We start from the raw sequence: 19,594 nt of genomic DNA, 5'->3' as shown, positions 1-19,594 counted from the left end.
ACGATAGTTTGAGCCATGACCTCAAACCTGGCTGAACCACGTCCCGTTGCGCATTCTTGAGGCCATACTATTATAAACGCCGCCACACTATAGACCGGGTCGCGGACTGTACCCTCTACTTACCGCACAAACCGATTCGCCCCTCAAAAAAAAAAAAAAGTCAAATTGGGAATTTTATAATTGGCACAAACTGCACATTTACAATCGTGAATTAGTAGCAAATTGGACCGGTTTGAGTAATTAGACCAACTGGAATGTGTCTACGCAGGTTTATGCAGGCAGTTATTATGCAGAAAGTAATGACGCAGTACAATCAGCAAGATTGGATCAAGAATACATTAGTAGAACACGCGATAATAACTCATCGACGGCGATGAATAAGCAAATGAGCAAGGAGCGAGAAAGCTGAAACCAGAAGTAGTGATAGCAGACAACTTTCCCATGATGCTTTACGTTGAGATCGTAAGAAAAACATCTGCAGTTTCGGTTTAAAAAAAAAATGGTTTATTCCACCAAAGGCTTTATATTTTACTTATGATGAAATAATAATGTAAGCAAAAATCTGTCAGTTAAATGTGTTCAACTAACGTTCCTCTAGCAGCAAGTGCTGTAAAATTATCGTGAACGAGAATGGCTAGCAACATTTTTAGTAAGTACAGTTTTCTGCGATTTAATTAAGCATGCCTAATTTTGAAATGTTTCTCTGCTTCAGTAGAAAACAGCGTGCTGGTGACATCGCAGGCATTGAACTGAATTTGACAATGTGATCACAGTTTGACTGTTTGACGAAGTAGCGTTTTCCCACTGGCAACGGTGAGCGCTGACAAAGACGTCGTGTCGTTGGACGGGGAAGGCTGGAACTGCGGACTGTTTATGCTAAAACCGCTTCGGGTAAGGCACGATTTATTCGCTGTAGTTAACGATTGGGTGTTGAACGAACGCATGTCTGAGCAGCAAAAGTATCTTCTTGGTGCATACATATATACTGCTTGGTTTGATGGAGTCAGAATAGCTGCAATGCGGACGACGTCATCTCTCGTTACACAGGCTAAAGCTAATCAGTGTGCTTTTTCTACGGGGAGTTCTGCCTCCCCATGCCTTGCAGAAGTTTGATGTTTGCATTTGATTGTCATGACATCACGTTGGATTCGGTCGCTGTACTGCGGCTGCTATGTAGTTGCTACAGGAAATGTCATTGCACTCGAATTGTTTACGGGTTCCGGCTATCAAGCAAGGTACTCCCGTAACTGTTGTCTTTGCCGTTATCTCTCGCAGCAAGATGAATACCTACCACACGTCAGCCAACGAGGAAGGGAGTACATTTCCTCAACTGGATTTAAGTGGCAAACTTATAATAAAAGCGCAGTTGGGTGATGACATTCGCCGCATCCCGATACACAACGAAGATATTACATATGATGAACTTATACTGATGATGCAACGAGTGTTCCGTGGCAAGCTTTCCAGCAGCGACGAAGTCACTGTGAAGTACAAAGACGAAGGTAAGCGTAGGTGTATAATTTTAGGGACATCGTAATCTTGGGCGTGTCCTTATCACTTGTTGCTAACCTTGGTTTCCTGTTGTGACTCATGCAGATGGAGACCTGATTACCATCTTTGACAGCTCGGACTTGTCATTTGCGATCCAGTGTAGTCGGATACTTAAGCTTACAATATTCGGTAAGTTTTTCAACAATAATTTTGACATTGTGTCATTAATGAGGACATTTAATTCACGCAGTAAACCATCAGCCAGTTCCACTGGAGCCGGATGAAATTAAGCATCTCAGGAAAGAGCTGCAAGAAATTAGGAATGTCGTGAACCGCCTGTTGGACAGATTTGAACCCCGTCACTTTGTCTCCAACAGCTCCGAGCCAGAGGATAGTGCAGGTTAGTTAAGGGCCAACTGTTCGATTTAATTGCTTTAGTATTCTGATCTGATGTTGTATGAACGTTGTCTTCCAGGAACAGCTCCTCAGAAGGCCACAAATACTGTTGCACCGAAAGAGTTCGACCCCCTTGCCTCCAAGCAAGCCGCTGGTGATGAGCCTAGTGCCCAAACAAAGCCTAAAGGTACGTATCCAGTTGAAGGTCACTGAGCCAAGATAAGCCTATGCTTCCGCTCATGGCATATGTATTTCACACCCATATTTCATGAATAGTGCAATACATTTTGTTAGAATACAAAGATATGCTTGTTTAAGTACCACAGCAGCTGTATGTCTGAAAGCAAGAGTTCCACAACAGGCTGAAAGACGTGGTATAAAACAAAGCAGTGTGTTAGCATGTATTAAACTGCCATATACCTGTGCTGTACCAATAGCTGCAAAGTAAAAGCTACAGTAAAAGTTTTATTAGAATGTGGTAAACTCAAAAAACTCGCACAGCTGTCCTTATTGAATTGATTTTAGCATCAGTTACTTGAGTGCAATGTCTAAATGGTGCTCTTTTCCCTTGCTGGCTTTTGCCGTGGCACTGCATTTGGTTTTTGATTTTCACTCGCCATTCCTGTATCGTTGAAGCCGTTCCGGTAATATCTCCAGTTTTTTAATGAATTTTGTGGCAGAATGGTCATGGAACACTGTCAAAACTGCTTCTCAGGGCTGATCTTACCAAGCTAACTCAGTTGGGAATCGATCTTGAAGAACTTTCTTCTAGTTTTGCTATCCACTGCCCACACTGCTTTAACACATTTAGTTTTGCGTCTTGGGTCATCGGTGGGTCATATCATTTATTCATGCGGTGCGGCCATGCGTACTGGGTCACATGACGAAGCCATGCATCAGATTTTATAGTGAAGTCTAAGAAGGAAGACATCACGATAAAATCTTTCCCACAGCTTTATTGTGTGACCCGGCCTGGTATTCGTGGTTGCAGAACACTGATAAATGAGGTGACCCACAGGTGACCCAAGGCGCAATGAACGTGTTAAAACCTGCCTGGCTGACTGAAGAGGCTGTATCTTGTGGCCGTACCTGTTGCGTTGCAGGCGAGAATGGCCGTGTGGGCACTCCGGACAGCATTTCGAGCCTGGACTCTGCAACAGCCACTCAGCAGAAGATACACCAACAACAGCAGCAGCAGCAGCAGTTTCATGCCTTGCAGCAGCAGCAGCAGCAGCAAATGCATCAGCAGCCGCACCATTACCCGCAGCACCCTGCCCAGCCTCCAGTTGGATACATAGGCCAGCCAGGAGCACAGCAGGCTTTTGCTCCTCAGGGTGAGTGACCCTTGTGGGACTTTCTTGTAGAGATTTTGTGAGAGCTGACTGTTCCTGGCTCATTTTGTTTGCATCATGCTCCTATAGCTTCTAAGTACACTGTAACAAGGTACCCATGTGGGCTAGTTGGTGTACATCAGACATAACTTCACCAGCGAAAGAACGAGACACAAGGAGAAGAAGAACACAGGACAACGCTGGACTAACAACTGAAGTTTAATCGAGAAACGGCCTACCTTGGTCACCAGAAGACGCATGCGTATCAGACACACCAAACAAAACAAACAGATACATAAGTGGCAGATCACCGAGGAGTGGATACACGCTCCAACACTGGCAAACAACAAAATACAGATAATAGGCCTATCAATCTTGCACGCGCACACTTCTGCTTAGGAAATTAACTTCCTTGCTAGTGAGATGCAAGGACAGTGCACTGATGCATGTGTCACTGCCTTGCAGCCTAATATGAAAGGCCTCAAGGATTTCCCTCTCCTCCCTGTTTTTCCCTTTTCTGATAACAGAAATGTTGTTAAAACCTGGAACACATTTTTTAAAACTCCTGCAGTGACGTGGGAGAGTATTTGGATCTGACGAATTTTTCAGAGAATTATTAGTATGTTCGCATGCCCGGTCATTAACACATCTGCCAGTTTGGCCCGTGTACACTCTACCACATGACAGGGGTATCTTGTAAACGACCCGAGTCGAACAAGCAACGACCTTGTTAGCATGCTTAACAGTGCAGCTCTTGGGCTTCTTCCCCCCACTGGCCTTCGCAATTCGTGCACATAAACCAGACATCTTACAAGGTGCCGAGAACACTACCGTCACGCCGTGCCGTTGTGCCACTTTCTTTAGGCACAACGGCACGGCGTGACGGTAGTGTTCTCGGCACCTTGTAAGATGTCTGGTTTATGTGCACGAATTACGAAGGCCAGTGGGGGGAAGAAGCCCAAGAGCTGCACTGTTAAGCATGCTAACAAGGTCGTTGCTTGTTCGACTCGGGTCGTTTACAAGATACCCCTGTCATGTGGTAGAGTGTACACGGGCCAAACTGGCAGATGTGTTAATGACCGGGCATGCGAACATAATAATTCTCTGAAAAATTTGTCAGATCCAAATACTCTCCCACGTCACTGCAGGAGTTTTAAAAAATGTGTTCCAGGTTTTAACAACATTTCTGTTATCGGAAAAGGGAAAAACAGGGAGGAGAGGGAAATCCTTGAGGCCTTTCATATTAGGCTGCAAGGCAGTGACACATGCATCAGTGCACCGTGCTTGCATCTCACTAGTATCGTAACTCAAGGTAGTAGCAGCATCCCACCGCTGCCACCAGTTATCATGAGTCGGGGTAGTGTGGCCAGTTGTTGCATCACCATGGGGCTGGCCCGGGATGAGGAAACGGTCTGAACTTCGAAGATTGGGGATATCAAGAACAAGCAGGTTTAATGGCAAGAAACTAAGACACTTATTTACATAAATTTACAAAAGAAGAGCAAGGAATCAAAAATTAAGAGTTCATGACGTCGAGCGACTGGATGAGCCTTTTACCCAGGGCCCAGAGCGTTCGTGCTCACTTTGGGCGCAGGTTAAATAGCCCAAGGCTCCGCCCTTTCACCAGGCGGCAATTCATCGTGACACAAAAGATCGGCACTGCACAACACAGCCAACGAAGACACCTGCTGTAGTGCCCACCCGTGGGAACTGGCGAGGAGGAAACGCAAGTCCACATCTGTCGCACTGCGAGGCAGCTCGCGTCCATCGAACACAGGTGTGGCATGATGACGTCGCAGCCGCAGCTGCGCTGGCTTCCTCTGATTCGTTCCGGGTTTTTTTTTCAGACGAGGGGCACCCTTTCTTCCCCTGTCGTCGGTCCTTCTAGACGGTCGTTGGCACCGAGCCGAGCGTTCGATCGACCATTTCCCAGCTAGTCATTCTTTTTTTTTTGGTGGGGTCATCTTGGGGGTCAAACGACCCGTTGAAATTGCCGCTACTGTTGCCGCCACCGTGATCATCCCGGTCGATTAAATCTGCGCCTTAATATCTCTTTGGCTGGTTTACATCCCGGTCATGACACTAGCAAGGAAGTTAATTTCCTAAGCAGAAGTGTGTGCGTGCAAGATTGATAAACATATTATCTGTATTTTGTTGTTTGCCAGTGTTGGAGCGTGTATCCACTCCTCGGTGATCTGCCACTTATGTATCTGTTTGTTTTGTTTGGTGTGTCTGATACGCATGCGTCTTCTGGTGACCGAGGTTGGCCGTTTCTCGATTAAACTTCAGTTGTTAGTCCAGCGTTGTCCTGTGTTCTTCTTCTCCTCGTGTCTCGTTCTTTCGCTGGTGAAGTTATGTCTAAGTACACTGTTTCACTTAATTCTCTTGGAATCTGGCAATGGGAAATTTATCTAAAATATTGGACAACAGGATTGCAGATTCGGCAGGCGTGGATGAAGGATTTCTTTCATTGGAAACTGTTTTGTTTGTTTTTAGAACCTGTGCTATTATCCAGTGAGTATGGTAGAGGTCACTATGCTTCCTTTATCTTGAGCTCTCAAAAAGATGAGAGCCAGTGTGCGCTGCTTTTACAGTGATGATCGAAATACCTTAGTGGATTCACATGCATTTCAGCATGCAGTAAGTCGATTTTAAAGGGCAGCTGAAGATGTTTTAGAGTCGACGAGTTTTAAAAGGACAGAATGTGTTAAACTTGCAGGTAAAGCATGCAAAACTTTTTTGCACTAGCATTCGAAATGGTGACGTAATTACCGAACAAAGCCACGTCTGCGTTCAGGCTTTCTGCAGTACATGGCAATGGGGAGGGTCCATAATAATGTCATGCACTGCAGCGCTACATTTTTAGCGAAGAAATGGTTGTCTCAAGAAAGAAAACCTAACACCAGTGAAGGTGAAGCACACAAGGCATTGTTTGGCAGCATTGGACGGCGCACGGCAGCATGTGGGCGAAGACAGTCGACATCCGAAATTTCGGCAATGATGTTGTCATTAAGAGTTTTTCTACACTTCTCTAATGCAGTGAAGAGAAGCATGACCAAAGTAGTGGTTCTAATCAGCGATTATGTCACGACTTTGAGTGCTAACGTAAACCTGCTTGCCATGCCTTACCTAGAAGCTGCATACATTTGAATTCTTGAATAACCTTGAATTCTCAAAAAAAAAACCAGGAGGTTCATCTCACTGGGACTCTTCTATATTTAAAACCTTTGTGACAAAATTGCTTGGAACTGTCTCAAGCTGGAGATGGCAGATGAATGCCGAAAAACATTTTTAAGATGGGAAAAACTGCATTGCGCAGCAGTTCTGATATGTGCTTCGGTTTACTTGTTTTGCAGACGCTGGGACCTAATCACGTTCTCCTCCTAACCGCTGCTGCTCATTCCGCTTAGCTCAGTGCTCTTAGGGGCGGTGCCAGCTAATTAGTGCCCCAGGTTCTCGCCTGGTTACCACCGGCTACTCCTTGGCAAGTAAGCCACGCAGTGGGCAGGTGAGCAGTGGCGCAGTGGTACAAGGCAGGTGCTATGGCAGGTGTTGCCGTTGGTGAAGCTTGGGTTGCTTGGGTTGGGTTGCGACCCAGGTTGCTCTTCGTGAGCAGCCTCTCACAATTAAATGGGCTGCCACCTGATACGGTGGGCAGGTGAGCAGCCTGGCACAAAACCGGTTTCAGACAAACAGACAAACAGAAAGACAGAAAAACACAACGCCCAAATGGCCACTAAAGCACTAGCGTACTAAAAAATCACCTCATAGTTTAATGCACTTTGGTAGAGAAACCAATGAGTTGGGTGTATATATCATGTATTCACATTCACTGCTCTCACGCCCTGAATAATGTGAGGCTTGTCGTCTGTGTGTGTGCGCAGGGCACCCTTCTGCACAGCAGCAGCAGCCGCCATCTGTCCAGCCGCAGGCGCAGGTTCCCCCTGGTGGCTACGGGGGTCCCCCCATGCCAACGGCCAGGCCCGGACCCACACCCACTCCTGGTGTGCCTGGCCAGCCCCCCCAGGGGCCATACGGTCAGCCTGGCTACCCCCAGACGTCAACCCCACAGAGGTGAGGGGGGAAGTGCCTCGGAAGTTGCCAACCTTGAAGTGATCCTGAGGACAGCTCCATCCAGTTTTTTGTTCTGAGGTTTACTTTCGGTAGTGTGTTGGTATTTTCGTGCCCGCAAGAGATGAGTTTATTACGTAAAAAATTGGTTATAGAAATGCAACATTTTTTTTCTACCCACTTGATTAAAACTCGTAATGTCAGAAATTGAAGGGACCCTTATCAATCATCACCAAATGGAAGTGAATTGAGTATCAGTGTGGCCTAGCCGCAGTCGTGCTTTCAAGTACATGGCGGTGGTGTCCACCTGCAAAAGACTGTTCTTTCGCACCATACTTCCTGCTTAGCAATGCTAAACCTCCAGCCATTTTTAGCTAGTGCTACGTTACCTGAAATTTGGCCGAACCACTTGAAAGTTTCACGACGACAAAACATTAACTTGCATGGGAGGAACGTCTACGATCACAACGAGCGACTGCATTGGACACAACACTCCAGTTTTAAGTGTCGTCGTGGCCTCTACATGGCGAACGCAGCAGTCTCTGCATGCAGCTTTAGCTTTTGTAACTTCACAGCACTTGGCACTACAGCAGTCCATGCTGGAAAGCAACAAAAAACAATGGCATTTTGTTTCACCACTTGGTTGCTCGCATGATTCCAGTGCTGATAGCAATCGTGCATCAGGAGTGGAGAGTGCCAGCAATGCGGTGCGGAGAGTGTATTTCTTAGGGCTAGGGGGCCAGGCAGATGCAGAGTAGAGACATGTGGTAACAGATACGTGCCAGCTGGCCTAATGACGGAGCCATGACCACGCATTTGTTATGCTCACATATGTGCGTGGGTTACAATGCACCATTCAAAAGGCGGGATTTTTACGCGATCGCTTTCAATATTTTGGCACTTCAACTCGACCCTTTGGGAGACTCATGCAAAGTTCTGCAAATGGGCTTTCCCGCATATCATTGTTGACCACAATGAGATGGTGGAGCACACGGTAGAATAGTTACGAATGCGACAGGATGAATATGATGGGTGTGGGCATTTATATGTAACACTTATGGAAGGGTGAAAGAAAAAATGGCGGATAATTTAGCTCAGTTAGGTTAAATGTCAATTAGGTGCCTTCGCCTTTCGGTTTGCACTTCAGTTTCGAGAGACAAGACTGTTTTCATGGTCTAGCAGGCATCAGACAAAGACTGCCGAAATCGTAAAGTGGAAACCTTCGTGCTAGGGCACTAAAACTGGAGGAGACACTTAAGCTTTAAGGGTATGGCGTGATAGCGTTAATGGGTTAATGCCCATATATATGCAGGATTCGTCACTCTTTTCTTTATATTTCTAGATCGCTGGGGGTCCTCATACCACCCCTGGTGCACTGGTGAAGCGATGCGCCACTGCACTGCGATGGCAGATGCTGCCACCCCGATGGGGCTTGTGAGACCCAGGTTTCTCTTCTCGAGCAACCTCTCATGACTAAACATTCACAGTGCTCACAATGCTGGGCCGGTTGTGATGATATCACTGTCACAACACTTAGGGCACCCACTTGCCGCCTAAGTGGGAAGTGGGACACATCCGACTCTTCAAGGTTGCAGAGTGACCACACAGACAACAGCTAAGAAGCTGAGCGGGAGCTCTAGTGCTAGTGTAATAAAAACCGCGTTTTCTCATTGTGATAGTTCGAAGCGAGTGGTCAGTTTTTTTGTTTGTTTTTTTTTCACTCGGGAGGCATATCTGGGAAAGCCCACTTGAGGATTTCGCTCAAGATCATGCCCGGCTCCATCCAGATGCAATCGGTCCATTTGATAAACGCCGGACAGGAAAGCAAAGAGAACACATTTGTATTATTTTCCTGCACTTTAAACTCTATCGTTGGATATTGGCCCAGATATTGTGATTTTTTCATGGTTGAATTTATATAAGTTGACGGAGTGTACGATAGATAGCAAATATTTGGAATTTCTCGAACGGAAGTATGAACAGAATATCCAACATTTTCGCGACTTTCGATGTATCGAATATTCCGCTCTGCGAAAATTCGGTAAATGAGAACAGTAGTGTTAAACTTTTGCATGGGACTTTCAAGGAGATTTTCCTACTGTTCGGCATACGCAATAATTCGATATGGGAACTGTATTCAGTATTGAAAACAAAGTAATACTGAAAAGGCGAACGCGAAACATTGTTCAACCGCATGCCACATTTTATATTCGCTAACGCCTGTTTCAGCGCTGCTTTTGATGTTTGATGAATAATTCCTCACACAGCGGCAACTCATTTGCATTCGACGAGACCATTGGATCATTGCCATTTGCTGGGATTTCAGTTGCACGGGTTCCGACGTCTTCAGATCATGGTCGCATGTCTTTTTCGATGTAAGTCAGATACTAGCAAAGCTCTTCACCAGTCGCTGGCTCTTTTGTACTCCGAAGTTGTCAGAGCACGCAAGCGTTGCAGCAGAGCTCAGATGAGTCAAGTTATTTCTGCACACCTCTAAGGAGCATGTGCAGGGGGACTTGCTATAGGAGCACCGTGGAGTTGACAAGGAGTGATGAGGAGGGGGTGCCCGCTATGTATGTGGGCAGTCTGGGGCGAATACGGTGTACTTTGTATCGATGACTGTGATGCATGATGCTTGAAATGGAAACTAAACTCTTTATCGCGTTAAAGTGCACTTCATAGGTTTTAGAAGTCGATGAGCTTAAAGGGGTCGAATGTGTGAAGCTTGCAGGTAAAGCATGTGAGGTCCTTTTGAGCTAGCATTTTAAATGGTGACGTAATAGTCTATTAATATTGCGGCGGCCTTCAAGCTTCTACGCAGCTCTCAGCACCAAATGGGGGGATCATATGATGGCGTCATCAACAGTACTGGTTCGTTTCCAATACATAAACTCTTGGTAAAAAACCAATGCCACTGAAGGCAAAGCCTGCTGAGAGCTGTTTGGCAGCATCCGACAAGGCATGGCAGGGTGTCATTGATGGCAGCGGAAATTCGAAATCTTACCTTCCATATCACATCGAGCTTTTTTGCACACCTCTGGTGCTGTGGGGAGGAGCTTAAAATTTAATTGCTGATTATATTGCTATTTTATATGCTGGCATGAAAACATTTGGTGGCATGCTTTACCTACAGCCTAGATAGATTTGAATCCTTGAATATCGCGGAATTACTAAAAAGCAGTCCAGTTGCCCTTTATTGCTCCCGTTCTGCAAAAAATCTGCCGACCGCGGCATTATGAACGAAAGGTCTCCGGAGAAGCAACCTAGGTGGGCCACCTGGGTCACGTGAGCTTGTGGCGTCATCACAATGTGCCCACCAAATTTGAGCAAACTGACACACCATGGCAGGTGACTGTGAAATTGATGATTGGTCGCTAGAAGTTGCTTGGGGAGAGCAACCTGGGTCGCACAAGCCCCCACCGGTGGCAGCACCTGTCATCGCAGCGCAGGGGCGCATCGCTTAACCGTTGCACCACTGCGCCAGGACTAGTGCGAGGAGTCACAGGGATCTATGAATATAAAGTCGAGCGTGGCCAATTCCGCAAATGTTGGAATTAATTAACCCATTAAAGCTATCGTGTCATATCCTTAAGGCGGAGCTTTAGTGCTCCCTTTAATTTTTGTTGGTGTCAGCGCAGTTCTGATCATCTGCCTTCTCCTTTAAACTTTTCATGCTGCAACTTGTGTTGACAGAAATATTCTTAGAGTCGACGTCTGTGCATCTGCTGTGTATAAAGAACACCAGGAAGACTGGCAAACTTGTGCAAGTGGCCCTGGCTATTGAAAACTTTGCCAAACTGATTTTTCCAAGATTTGCAGCCTGTTCTGTATTACCATTGAACTTGGATGCAGTAAAATTGTAAATTTCGCAGGTTTTCATTACATACAGTGTTTTGCCTGAAGACTAAGAAATGCAGAAAAGAAACCAGAGCACAAATTCGGCACTGAAGGCCTCAGCTGGCAGGCATTAATTTTGGAGGGAAGAAATAAGTGATTTTGTTCAGCTGTTTTTACATGAGCAATGCAACACCGGTAACGCACCTAGGCATGCGAGTTGACATGCCGGCCAGCAAACAAGCAAGCAGAGGTTGTGAATGCACAAGAAAAAATGACATCGACGAAGAAAAGGTCGAAGGAGCCCCATGTTTCCAAGCTTTGTTACAGAAACAGCACAGCATGAGCGGGTGGTATACATTCCCCACATTCTATCCATTCTCCTTTTGCGTTTTCTGTCCTATCCTCATCTTTTGCCAATCTGATGCCCACCACTGTTCAGTGAAGCAGGTGTTATTGTCACAGCCTCACTTCTCCCATTTTCCATCAAACAGTCGTGGTTGCTGCTGTTTTGTAGGCAGTTTTTTGTCCTGAAGAGCTGGGGTACTGATTTTTAGCCTTAGGGGAGCCCAGATGTCTTTCAGAAAGTGGTGAGGAACCCCAGGTACTCCGGCGTCCATCCCTTTCTGCCTAATATGCACACGCATTGGCCCCTCTTAAATGCCCAAATTCAATTAATGACTGGCTTCAGTGAATAAGTCTGCTATCAGCAATTTCACGTCGGTTACTAGTCCCAAAATAAAGTGGGCAAACGAAAGGTGGGAGCTGAGTCGAGCTTGAATTTAGGTGCTCGGGGAACCCCAGAAGCACTCCAAGGAACCGGTTCCTCGAATCCTGCAGGACCTGGGTCCTGCAGGACCTAGTTTGAGAACTCCTGCTTGATGAGTGTTGTGCGACCTTGTCGGTCCTTGTTTATTGCACATTGAGCTGTAAACAGTCTTCTTTACCCGTCATAGGGGGCCGTTCTGATAGGTGACCAGCCTTTATTGCATGGACCCAAAAGCCCATCCATTGAAGACCGCTTTATGCACCTGCAGCAATCAGTCAGTGTGTAGAGGTTACCAGTCCCGGTGCTGCTGTACCTAGAAGGGCAAGGATGAAAGTTTTGTGGTTTGTGTTTTGGCTGAGGGCACTCTTGTAGTCTTCTGTACACTCTTGCTGTGCCATTCATTCTGTTGGGACAAGCATAGCATGAATGTGCAGCACCACGCCACACCACCATCGAGACTGATGGTAGAGCTTAGTACGATCCAGTTGGCAACGTGCTAGCAGACAGTGTAGCATAATTTCACTCTGCAGTGGCCCATATTCCTTTCTCTGATTAGAAAATTAAGGGTTTGTGTCAATATTTTTAATCTAGCTCACAGGGCTGAAGCGTTTGACGTGCAACTTATATTTGTGCACTTTATCAGAGCATACTTTTTGGCAATGCATATGCACGGAAAGGATATCAGTGAAGTGACTGAGTGGTTAGCTGAGATCGCATCGCAAATCGTGAAGATTGTTTCGGCACTTATTCTAACTGAAGTTTTTTTAACATGTGTCTCACAACCAGTAAGCATAATGCTGTCGTTTGGTGTTTGACTAGTCTGAACACCTGAATTGCAGTAGATAGCTGGCACACTTGTGTGCGAGCACATCTAAAGCTCTCATTGCCCGCTCGTGCTACATACTTCTGTTTTAAGCTCAATCCCGTACATGCACCCGTGTTAAAATCTGTGGCTTTAGTAAGTGCATGGTACTCATCTTACTGATTGCCGACTTGAGTCATCGGTGTTGCTTGCTAGTCAATATGAACTCAGAAATTCTTTTTTTTTAGAGTCTCGGAGTTTGTGATGAACGCAGCACAAGTGACTAGCTACAGGTACTTCACATGTTTAGCTGGGTGGGACACTTAGCTTAGTGCTTATTGTGTCACGTTTGAGGTCGCTCCCTGCGCATTGGCATGGAGGCAATCAGTCTCAGCAGAAGAGACACCATTAGTTATTTTAAATCGTGCAGAAGTGATTCACAGGTGCTGCATGAAGTGCGTTCTAGATGCCGCGGTGGCTCAGTGGTTATGGTGCTCGGCTGCTGACCCAAAAGACGCGGGTTCGATCCCGGCCGCGGCGGCTGGAATTTCTTTGGAGGAGAAATTCTAGAGGCCCCCGTGTACTGTGCGATGTCAGTGCACGTTAAAGAACCCCAGGTGGTCGAAATTTCCGGAGCCCTCCACTACGGCGTCTCTCATAGCCTTGGTTGCTTTGGGATGTTAAACCCCATAAACCAACCAGCCTGTCATTTAATTTATTCTGTGTAACTTTTAAAAAGCCTTGTAGAACTTTACACTTGCCTAGTAAATTTCATGCCAGAAGCCAACAGCCACAGAAACCAAGGGGCACAGGGGATTTTTTTTTTAAAGTTATTTATTTTGTGGTGTTGATCAATTTAGAATATTACTGAATATGTTATCGTTTAAAGATAACTGATTAGAAAAGCAGAAGAAAAAACAACCACCTGCCGCCGGTGGGATCCGAACCCACGACCTCCGAATTACGCGTCCGGTGCTCTACCTCTGAGCTACGGCGACGGCTGTCAATTCTTCTGCTTTCGGGGGTATTTATGTTTACAAGTAACCTAACCTTGAGAGTGTTCATCAGCGCCACCCACGTTCATAAGCGGCGGACGTAGAACGTCCTGAGTTACCGCAGGTGTGACGTAGAACGTCATCGAACGGAGAGGGTGGAAGCTGCGTGAGAACCCTCTTATGCTTCCTAAGGCGTCAAGGCTGCCAGAATCGAGGCCCTCGCTAAGCAATTAAGCAAACAAGGGAAGGGGATGAGGGGCTCGTTATAAATATGCCAGAAGCCAACAGCCACAGAAACCAAGGGGCACAGGGGATTTTTTTTTTAAAGTTATTTATTTTGTGGTGTTGATCAATTTAGAATATTACTGAATATGTTATCGTTTAAAGATAACTGATTAGAAAAGCAGAAGAAAAAACAACCACCTGCCGCCGGTGGGATCCGAACTTGTAAATTTCATGACGAAGTAAATTTCCGAAGTAAATTTCATGACTGTCTGGAGCTCGTAAACTTGATAGTTCTTGCCACCTTGCTCTCAGAATTTCATATTATATGTTGAGATGCTGTGCCACTGTTTGCTAGAAATTTGGCGGGAGGTGGCAACATGGTAGTTATGATGCGTGAGAACTCTAATAAAGAGTGCATACTTTCCACTAAGCAAAAATAAAAAGTACTTCAGCTGTGTTTGGCTGAGAGACAGGCTCACGTTTATCAGAGGCCTGGAGAGGCTGCATGTATGGCGGGGCGAGTTTCAGGCCCACCTACCCGCTGTACTGTAGTGGTTCGGTTGACGTTTTCCTCTTGACCTCAGGCGCCTACTATATATGTCAGGCCCGCCTTTGCCTCACCTTGCTGTCAGGCGCCGTTGTTGCATGCTCACATAAAACAAACGCTTGCATGTCTTCAACCAAAGCAGCAACACGGTTGTACTGCACATTAGGTTCGCAGCATTGAGTCCCAGATCGAATGAATGTCTGTAAACGTGATAGACAGAGCGTACTCATTGCTGCCGTAAATGCTTATTACAGTGTGCTTGGGATTCAGGCAGCCTGGTTTAATCAAGCCTGTTCAGTGTAGAGCACTTTTTCATGTGAAACTTTACATATATAGGGTGTAGCATCCATATATTGGCTGCTTGTTCCACTAGTCAAAATAATGATGTGGGTGTCTAAATCAGAGAGTTTTCGCTTTTGAGCTCTACGAATGGTTGTGTCAGATAGAACAAATGCGTGTAAGTGTGACTCAATTTCTCTGTGGCTTATGTGGGCCTGTGATTTCGCATATGATGGCATGTCAGAGTGTTCATTGTATATAACTTGTACATTTAATATGCGGGTAAATTGCTTGGTGATAGAAGTTTCTCCTGTTTTAGGAAATAGGCCTGTTTCAAGAGCGGAAGCTAACCACCTCAGTCACCCTGGTGTGTGCTCTCCAGTGTTGTGCTGCGTAGGGTATTCTCCTCAAGTTTGAGATTTTGTATGAAATGGAAGAGTGGGGAGTTTTTTTTTTTTTTTTTTTGTCATTTGCTTACCTGAGACCAAGCAACATTTTCTTTCGGTAAGAGCAGAGCAGAGGTGATGTACTATAATAGTTGCGGCAGTTCCACTAACTCCGGGGAAAGAATGTTGTACTGCTGCCGCTGTGAGAAAGCTGCCTGCTATAAGTGTCCGTCACAAGTGAGCAAGCAGCTCGCTGCTTCGGCCGAAATGTGTCCCAAAGGAGACAAAAGATTGAAGCTGTAGGAAATTGTTATGGGGCGTGTATTTAGCAGACTATGCAGATGCTGACGAGACTTGTCAAATGACCTATGCTTTCATTCTTTCCCTTTTTTTTTTCTCCACAAAAAGCATGCCTCACCACGGTCAGCAGTTCCCGCCAGGAGTAGCCCCACCGGCACAGGGCCCACCTCAGGGACCACCCCAGGCCGGCCAGCCACAGCAACAGCAGCCGCCCTATGGCGCTCCGCCCGTGTCGCAGGCCTACCCGGGATACCCGCCTCATGCTACGCCCTCCTCACAGGCCGGCCCATATCACTCAAACCCCAGTCCAACCCCGTCTGGTGCCGGCAACCCTTACGCAAGGGGTGGCTCCCTTCCTACCTCGTACCCCCGACCGGCGCCCACCTACCCCCAGGGATACCAGTAACAGGGGGGTGCAGGATGATAGCCACAGCAGCTCCTTGCCCTCCTCGCGCTCCCTTTGCTTCTTCCTGTAAAGGATAAAGAGTTTCAAGGAAGAGAGGGCGGGGGAGCACGATTATCTGGTGAGAGTGCAGAATTGTCCGCTGTCTACGACATGGGGATGTGAAGAGTGGTGTTTATTTTGTGCACGGGCAAGCTTGAGGACCACTAGCCACCGTAAAGCAAGGAATAACACTAAAAGGCAGTCACAAGAATGCTAGATTGCATGTGTTGAAGCCCCCAAAAGTGCTGGAGCCTCCTGCCATTTTTGTATAGCAAAAACAAATTGCACAGCTACTGTGGTTTGAAGAGCACAAGCTTTTGCTGTGAGAACTCACATTCTTTCACTAAAGGAGCTGAAGCTGCCACTAACTTGATGTTAAATATTGAAGATGCTTTTCACTTCTATGTTTCGTTATTGATATTCACAAATGTGAATGAAAGGTGGGAGGTGTTTACACTAGATGAATGCTACTGCAGTTTATACGAGTAGCATCGGGTTCTGATCAATTTTGGCTTGTCATTATCGTGATACCAAAAGAAGTGAGTCGGGATCACTACAGGCTCGTCAATTTAAATGTTTGAGAAAAATGTGAACACATTGTCAGAAAGATCACGGGAATCTTTCAGGACTGCTGGGTGCATGAACAAAGGTGAGACTTGTACTGAAGCTTTTGCAAGCTGAATCTAGGAGCGGCCATTGGATAGCTGGCAGCTTATAGTCTCTGTGATTTACCTGAGCACTGTAAATTTATATTCACATTGATGCACTTGGCTTAGGATTCTACCTTTCGGCCTAAACATAGCACCTAATTCATGCCCTTTCAAGGTGCAACAGATCTGTGCTACTACATGCAAGATGCCCGAGATAGGTCAAATTTCGGTTGCATGCCACATGCTCTTGCTTCATAGGTGCCTTTTTTTTTTCATTTTAGCATTTTTGTGGTATTTTGCATGTATCGCTTACAGAAAGCTGATGCAAGAAATTCTTTGTTTTCTTAAGCTGTCGCCTGCTGATGCTATTAATGCATTTTGAATGCTTAGAGGTCACAAACCTCTTACTGGCTTGCAAGATTTTTTCTTGCAAGCGAAGTCACTCCAAGTAAAAATTTCTGCAGAAGATCGTCAATGGTACTGTATGGTCAGTGTTTGATTGCACCTTCAGCTTGTTTACTTTACAGTTGTAGCTGTCCACTTCTGAATGTGTGGACTTTTTGTTATTGTTTAACTTTGTTGGCTGTTGCGAATCTTTTTAGAGGAACGCTCTGCATTGTTTCGAGATTGATGCAACAAGGTACTGCTATTGTGCGGACTCACTTACAACCTCATCCGATTAAAGAAAGCAGGAACGAACTGCAAACGTGGTGGAGTCTCAAATTTGAGTGAATGCTGGCTGAAGGGATCTTTTTTTTTTCTTATAAGTGCATAACAGACTGACCACAGTGCATGATTCTCCTAGCTTGGCCTTATTGTGTCAATTAAGTTTCTGCCCATTATATAGCCTGGCCTGCTTAGTCTTTCACATTCCACACACTGTTATGCTTGGCCTTTGTACATAACTGTATAACTTTCATTTGGTTTTGGTTTGCATAACTTTGGTGGTGCACTTCTCTCTGCTGCCAGCCAGCAGAAAGCAGTTGGGCATTTTGCGATGTCTGCTTCTTATCTGCAGAGCTCCTTTTGAATGTGCTAGGGGTGTGTTTGTGTGGTACCCTGATGGCTTCTATGCTGTATACATTTTTACGTTAATAAACATAGGCTACCAGAATTGCTGAGAGCAATTCAACTTTTTCTGGTTGCATGCAACAAATCCTTTCTGGGAATGGAGCAGCACCAGGTGGATTACAAGTTGTATAGACTGTCAGAAGCATGTGACCACTTTGTTATGCCTGGAGTTAGCACCGAGCTGCACAGTGGAGTTTCTGTGTAGATTCGAGTGTTCTGAACTTGAACTGATGACTTCGCTGGGTCTTGATCAGGAATGGATTTAAGTTGGGGGCAGAGTGGCTGTAGAGACTGCTACCCCTCCAGGGCAAAAAATTGCCTTTTAAGAGAACTGCATTCGCACCCATCTTTTTTTTTAATAAACAAGTTCAAAAAATTGATTCTTTAGATAGGACTCTCATTCCAGTTGCCACCTCAGAAGAGTTGCCTGCAAACTCTTCTCTTGGCCTTGGTATGCCAGGATTGGTTCAAGTGTCTATTTGTATATTTGCTACAACGCTCTAGTCTTGTAGTGGTCCGCATTGCGCATCTGTGAAGTTCTTCTTGCACCTATTCTGCAGTAGCGTTTTCTAGGCAGCATAGGTGCAGCTAAAGCACCGAGCACACTTCAGCGCTTTAGCTGTTCTCGCATGTTCTGTATATAAAATATGAAGGTTTCTTGGCTTTGTAGGCGAGCACACCAGCAGCATTTCCTGGTCCGTGTATGAACTTTCTCTCAATTCTTGCTAGTTTAGGCATGGTAGAGTTCTATTGCCAAAGTGTGCCCCGAATTATTATGGCTGCAATTGTACATGTATATAAAGATAAAGAGCTGTGATTAATTGTGGTGCTGCTGTGAACCAGTCTGATATAATGGTTTGCTTCTCCAAGTTCGAGCAAAATGACTGGCACAGAGTTGTGCACCACAATGGGTGTTCCTTGCATGGCTTTATTGGCTGCTGTATTTTTATTTGGTAGTTTTTGCTACTGGCCCCATCAGGGTTGTGCTGTAGTATTTCTGTGTTGGAAACTGGAACCAGTGCTGCTTTTCCAGTGTGGAATGCACGGAGAAAATGATAAAGCTGAAGAGTGGTTGTGTAGCAAGCGGACTTGGGGAAGAGAGAGTATAAATTAGCTGATGCTTACTTGTTCAATTTCATCATAAAAACATGGCACAGTTAGTTCATCCGAGAAGAGATGAACACAATGCTGTCAAAACTGAGTTTTCCAGGTGGACAAGGGTAGGACTAATGAATGCCCAGTAGAGATTTCATATAGCTTTTCTATTTAGTGTAGGACCAGCACATCACCCAGCATTTGTCACAAGCACTGCAACAGGACACGCTAGCTTGTACACGGCACCTGAAATCAACACGTTGCAGTAAGGGATTTAGATTGTTGCGGTTTCAATGAGTTGCACGTGCCTCGGCACTGAGCACTTGCTCAGAGTGGAGGGTGTACTCGGGGCCAGTACGTTGTCAACGGTCACAGATTGCCTTGCCGTAACACTAGAGTATGGGATAAAGTTTTGCTAGCGCATGCGATCTATGAGTGTGTGCCTTTCGTTTTCAGTCATTGCTTCGGTTCTTTTGAGCTCACCTTGCAAGATCTACATGCCGTCTTCGATAAGGCTTATCCGATGGCGCGCTCACCTTGAGGCACTTCTCTGAACAAAGCACCTTCCTGCGACGAACCTTCGACTGCACTTTTAGCAGTGCTTATCTCCCGCTTTCGAGTACGGGAAGAACGCTTTCGCGACATTTGCTCTAGGAAACTTTCCGCGTTCTATGCACGGAAACGTTGCATCGCTAAGATCGCTAAGAAGCTCTTGCACATAAGTGCTGCAGGAACTATAGCGCGGGGGAAAATGTGGCAAGGGAAGGCGCGCACGCCCGCTGCGGTGGCTTAGTGGTTATTGCGGTGGCTCGGTGGTTAGAGCGCTCGGCTACTGAGACGGAGTTGCCGGCTTCGAACCCGGCCGCGTATCGATGGAGGCGAAACGCAAAAGTCGCCCGTGTGCTGT

At 46.0% G+C, this 19,594-nt stretch overlaps 1 protein-coding gene across 2 annotated transcripts; it reads left to right on the top strand.

The window, feature by feature from the left end:
* The first annotated feature begins 731 nt into the window (after window positions 1–731).
* Window positions 732–17,635, top strand: LOC149358828 (uncharacterized). 2 transcript variants are annotated; one of them, XM_089571002.1, is made up of 9 exons: window positions 732–891; window positions 1,276–1,502; window positions 1,597–1,680; window positions 1,742–1,891; window positions 1,967–2,074; window positions 2,991–3,221; window positions 7,103–7,292; window positions 9,557–9,664; window positions 15,535–17,635. In XM_089571002.1, exons 2-9 carry the CDS (start codon window positions 1,280–1,282, stop codon window positions 15,830–15,832), a joined length of 1,392 nt encoding a protein of 463 aa, XP_089427128.1. In that variant the 5' UTR covers window positions 732–891; window positions 1,276–1,279; the 3' UTR covers window positions 15,833–17,635. The 2 variants fall into 2 exon arrangements, with proteins under 2 accessions (XP_089427128.1, XP_089427129.1); XM_089571003.1 differs by lacking the exon at window positions 9,557–9,664.
* The last annotated feature ends 1,959 nt before the right edge of the window (window positions 17,636–19,594 follow it).

This window comes from Amblyomma mixtum, chromosome 2, assembly GCF_055824585.1.
Source record: "Amblyomma mixtum isolate Tamu chromosome 2, ASM5582458v1, whole genome shotgun sequence".
NCBI lineage: Eukaryota > Metazoa > Arthropoda > Arachnida > Ixodida > Ixodidae > Amblyomma > Amblyomma mixtum.
This window is presented reverse-complemented; position numbering and strand designations above follow the sequence as displayed.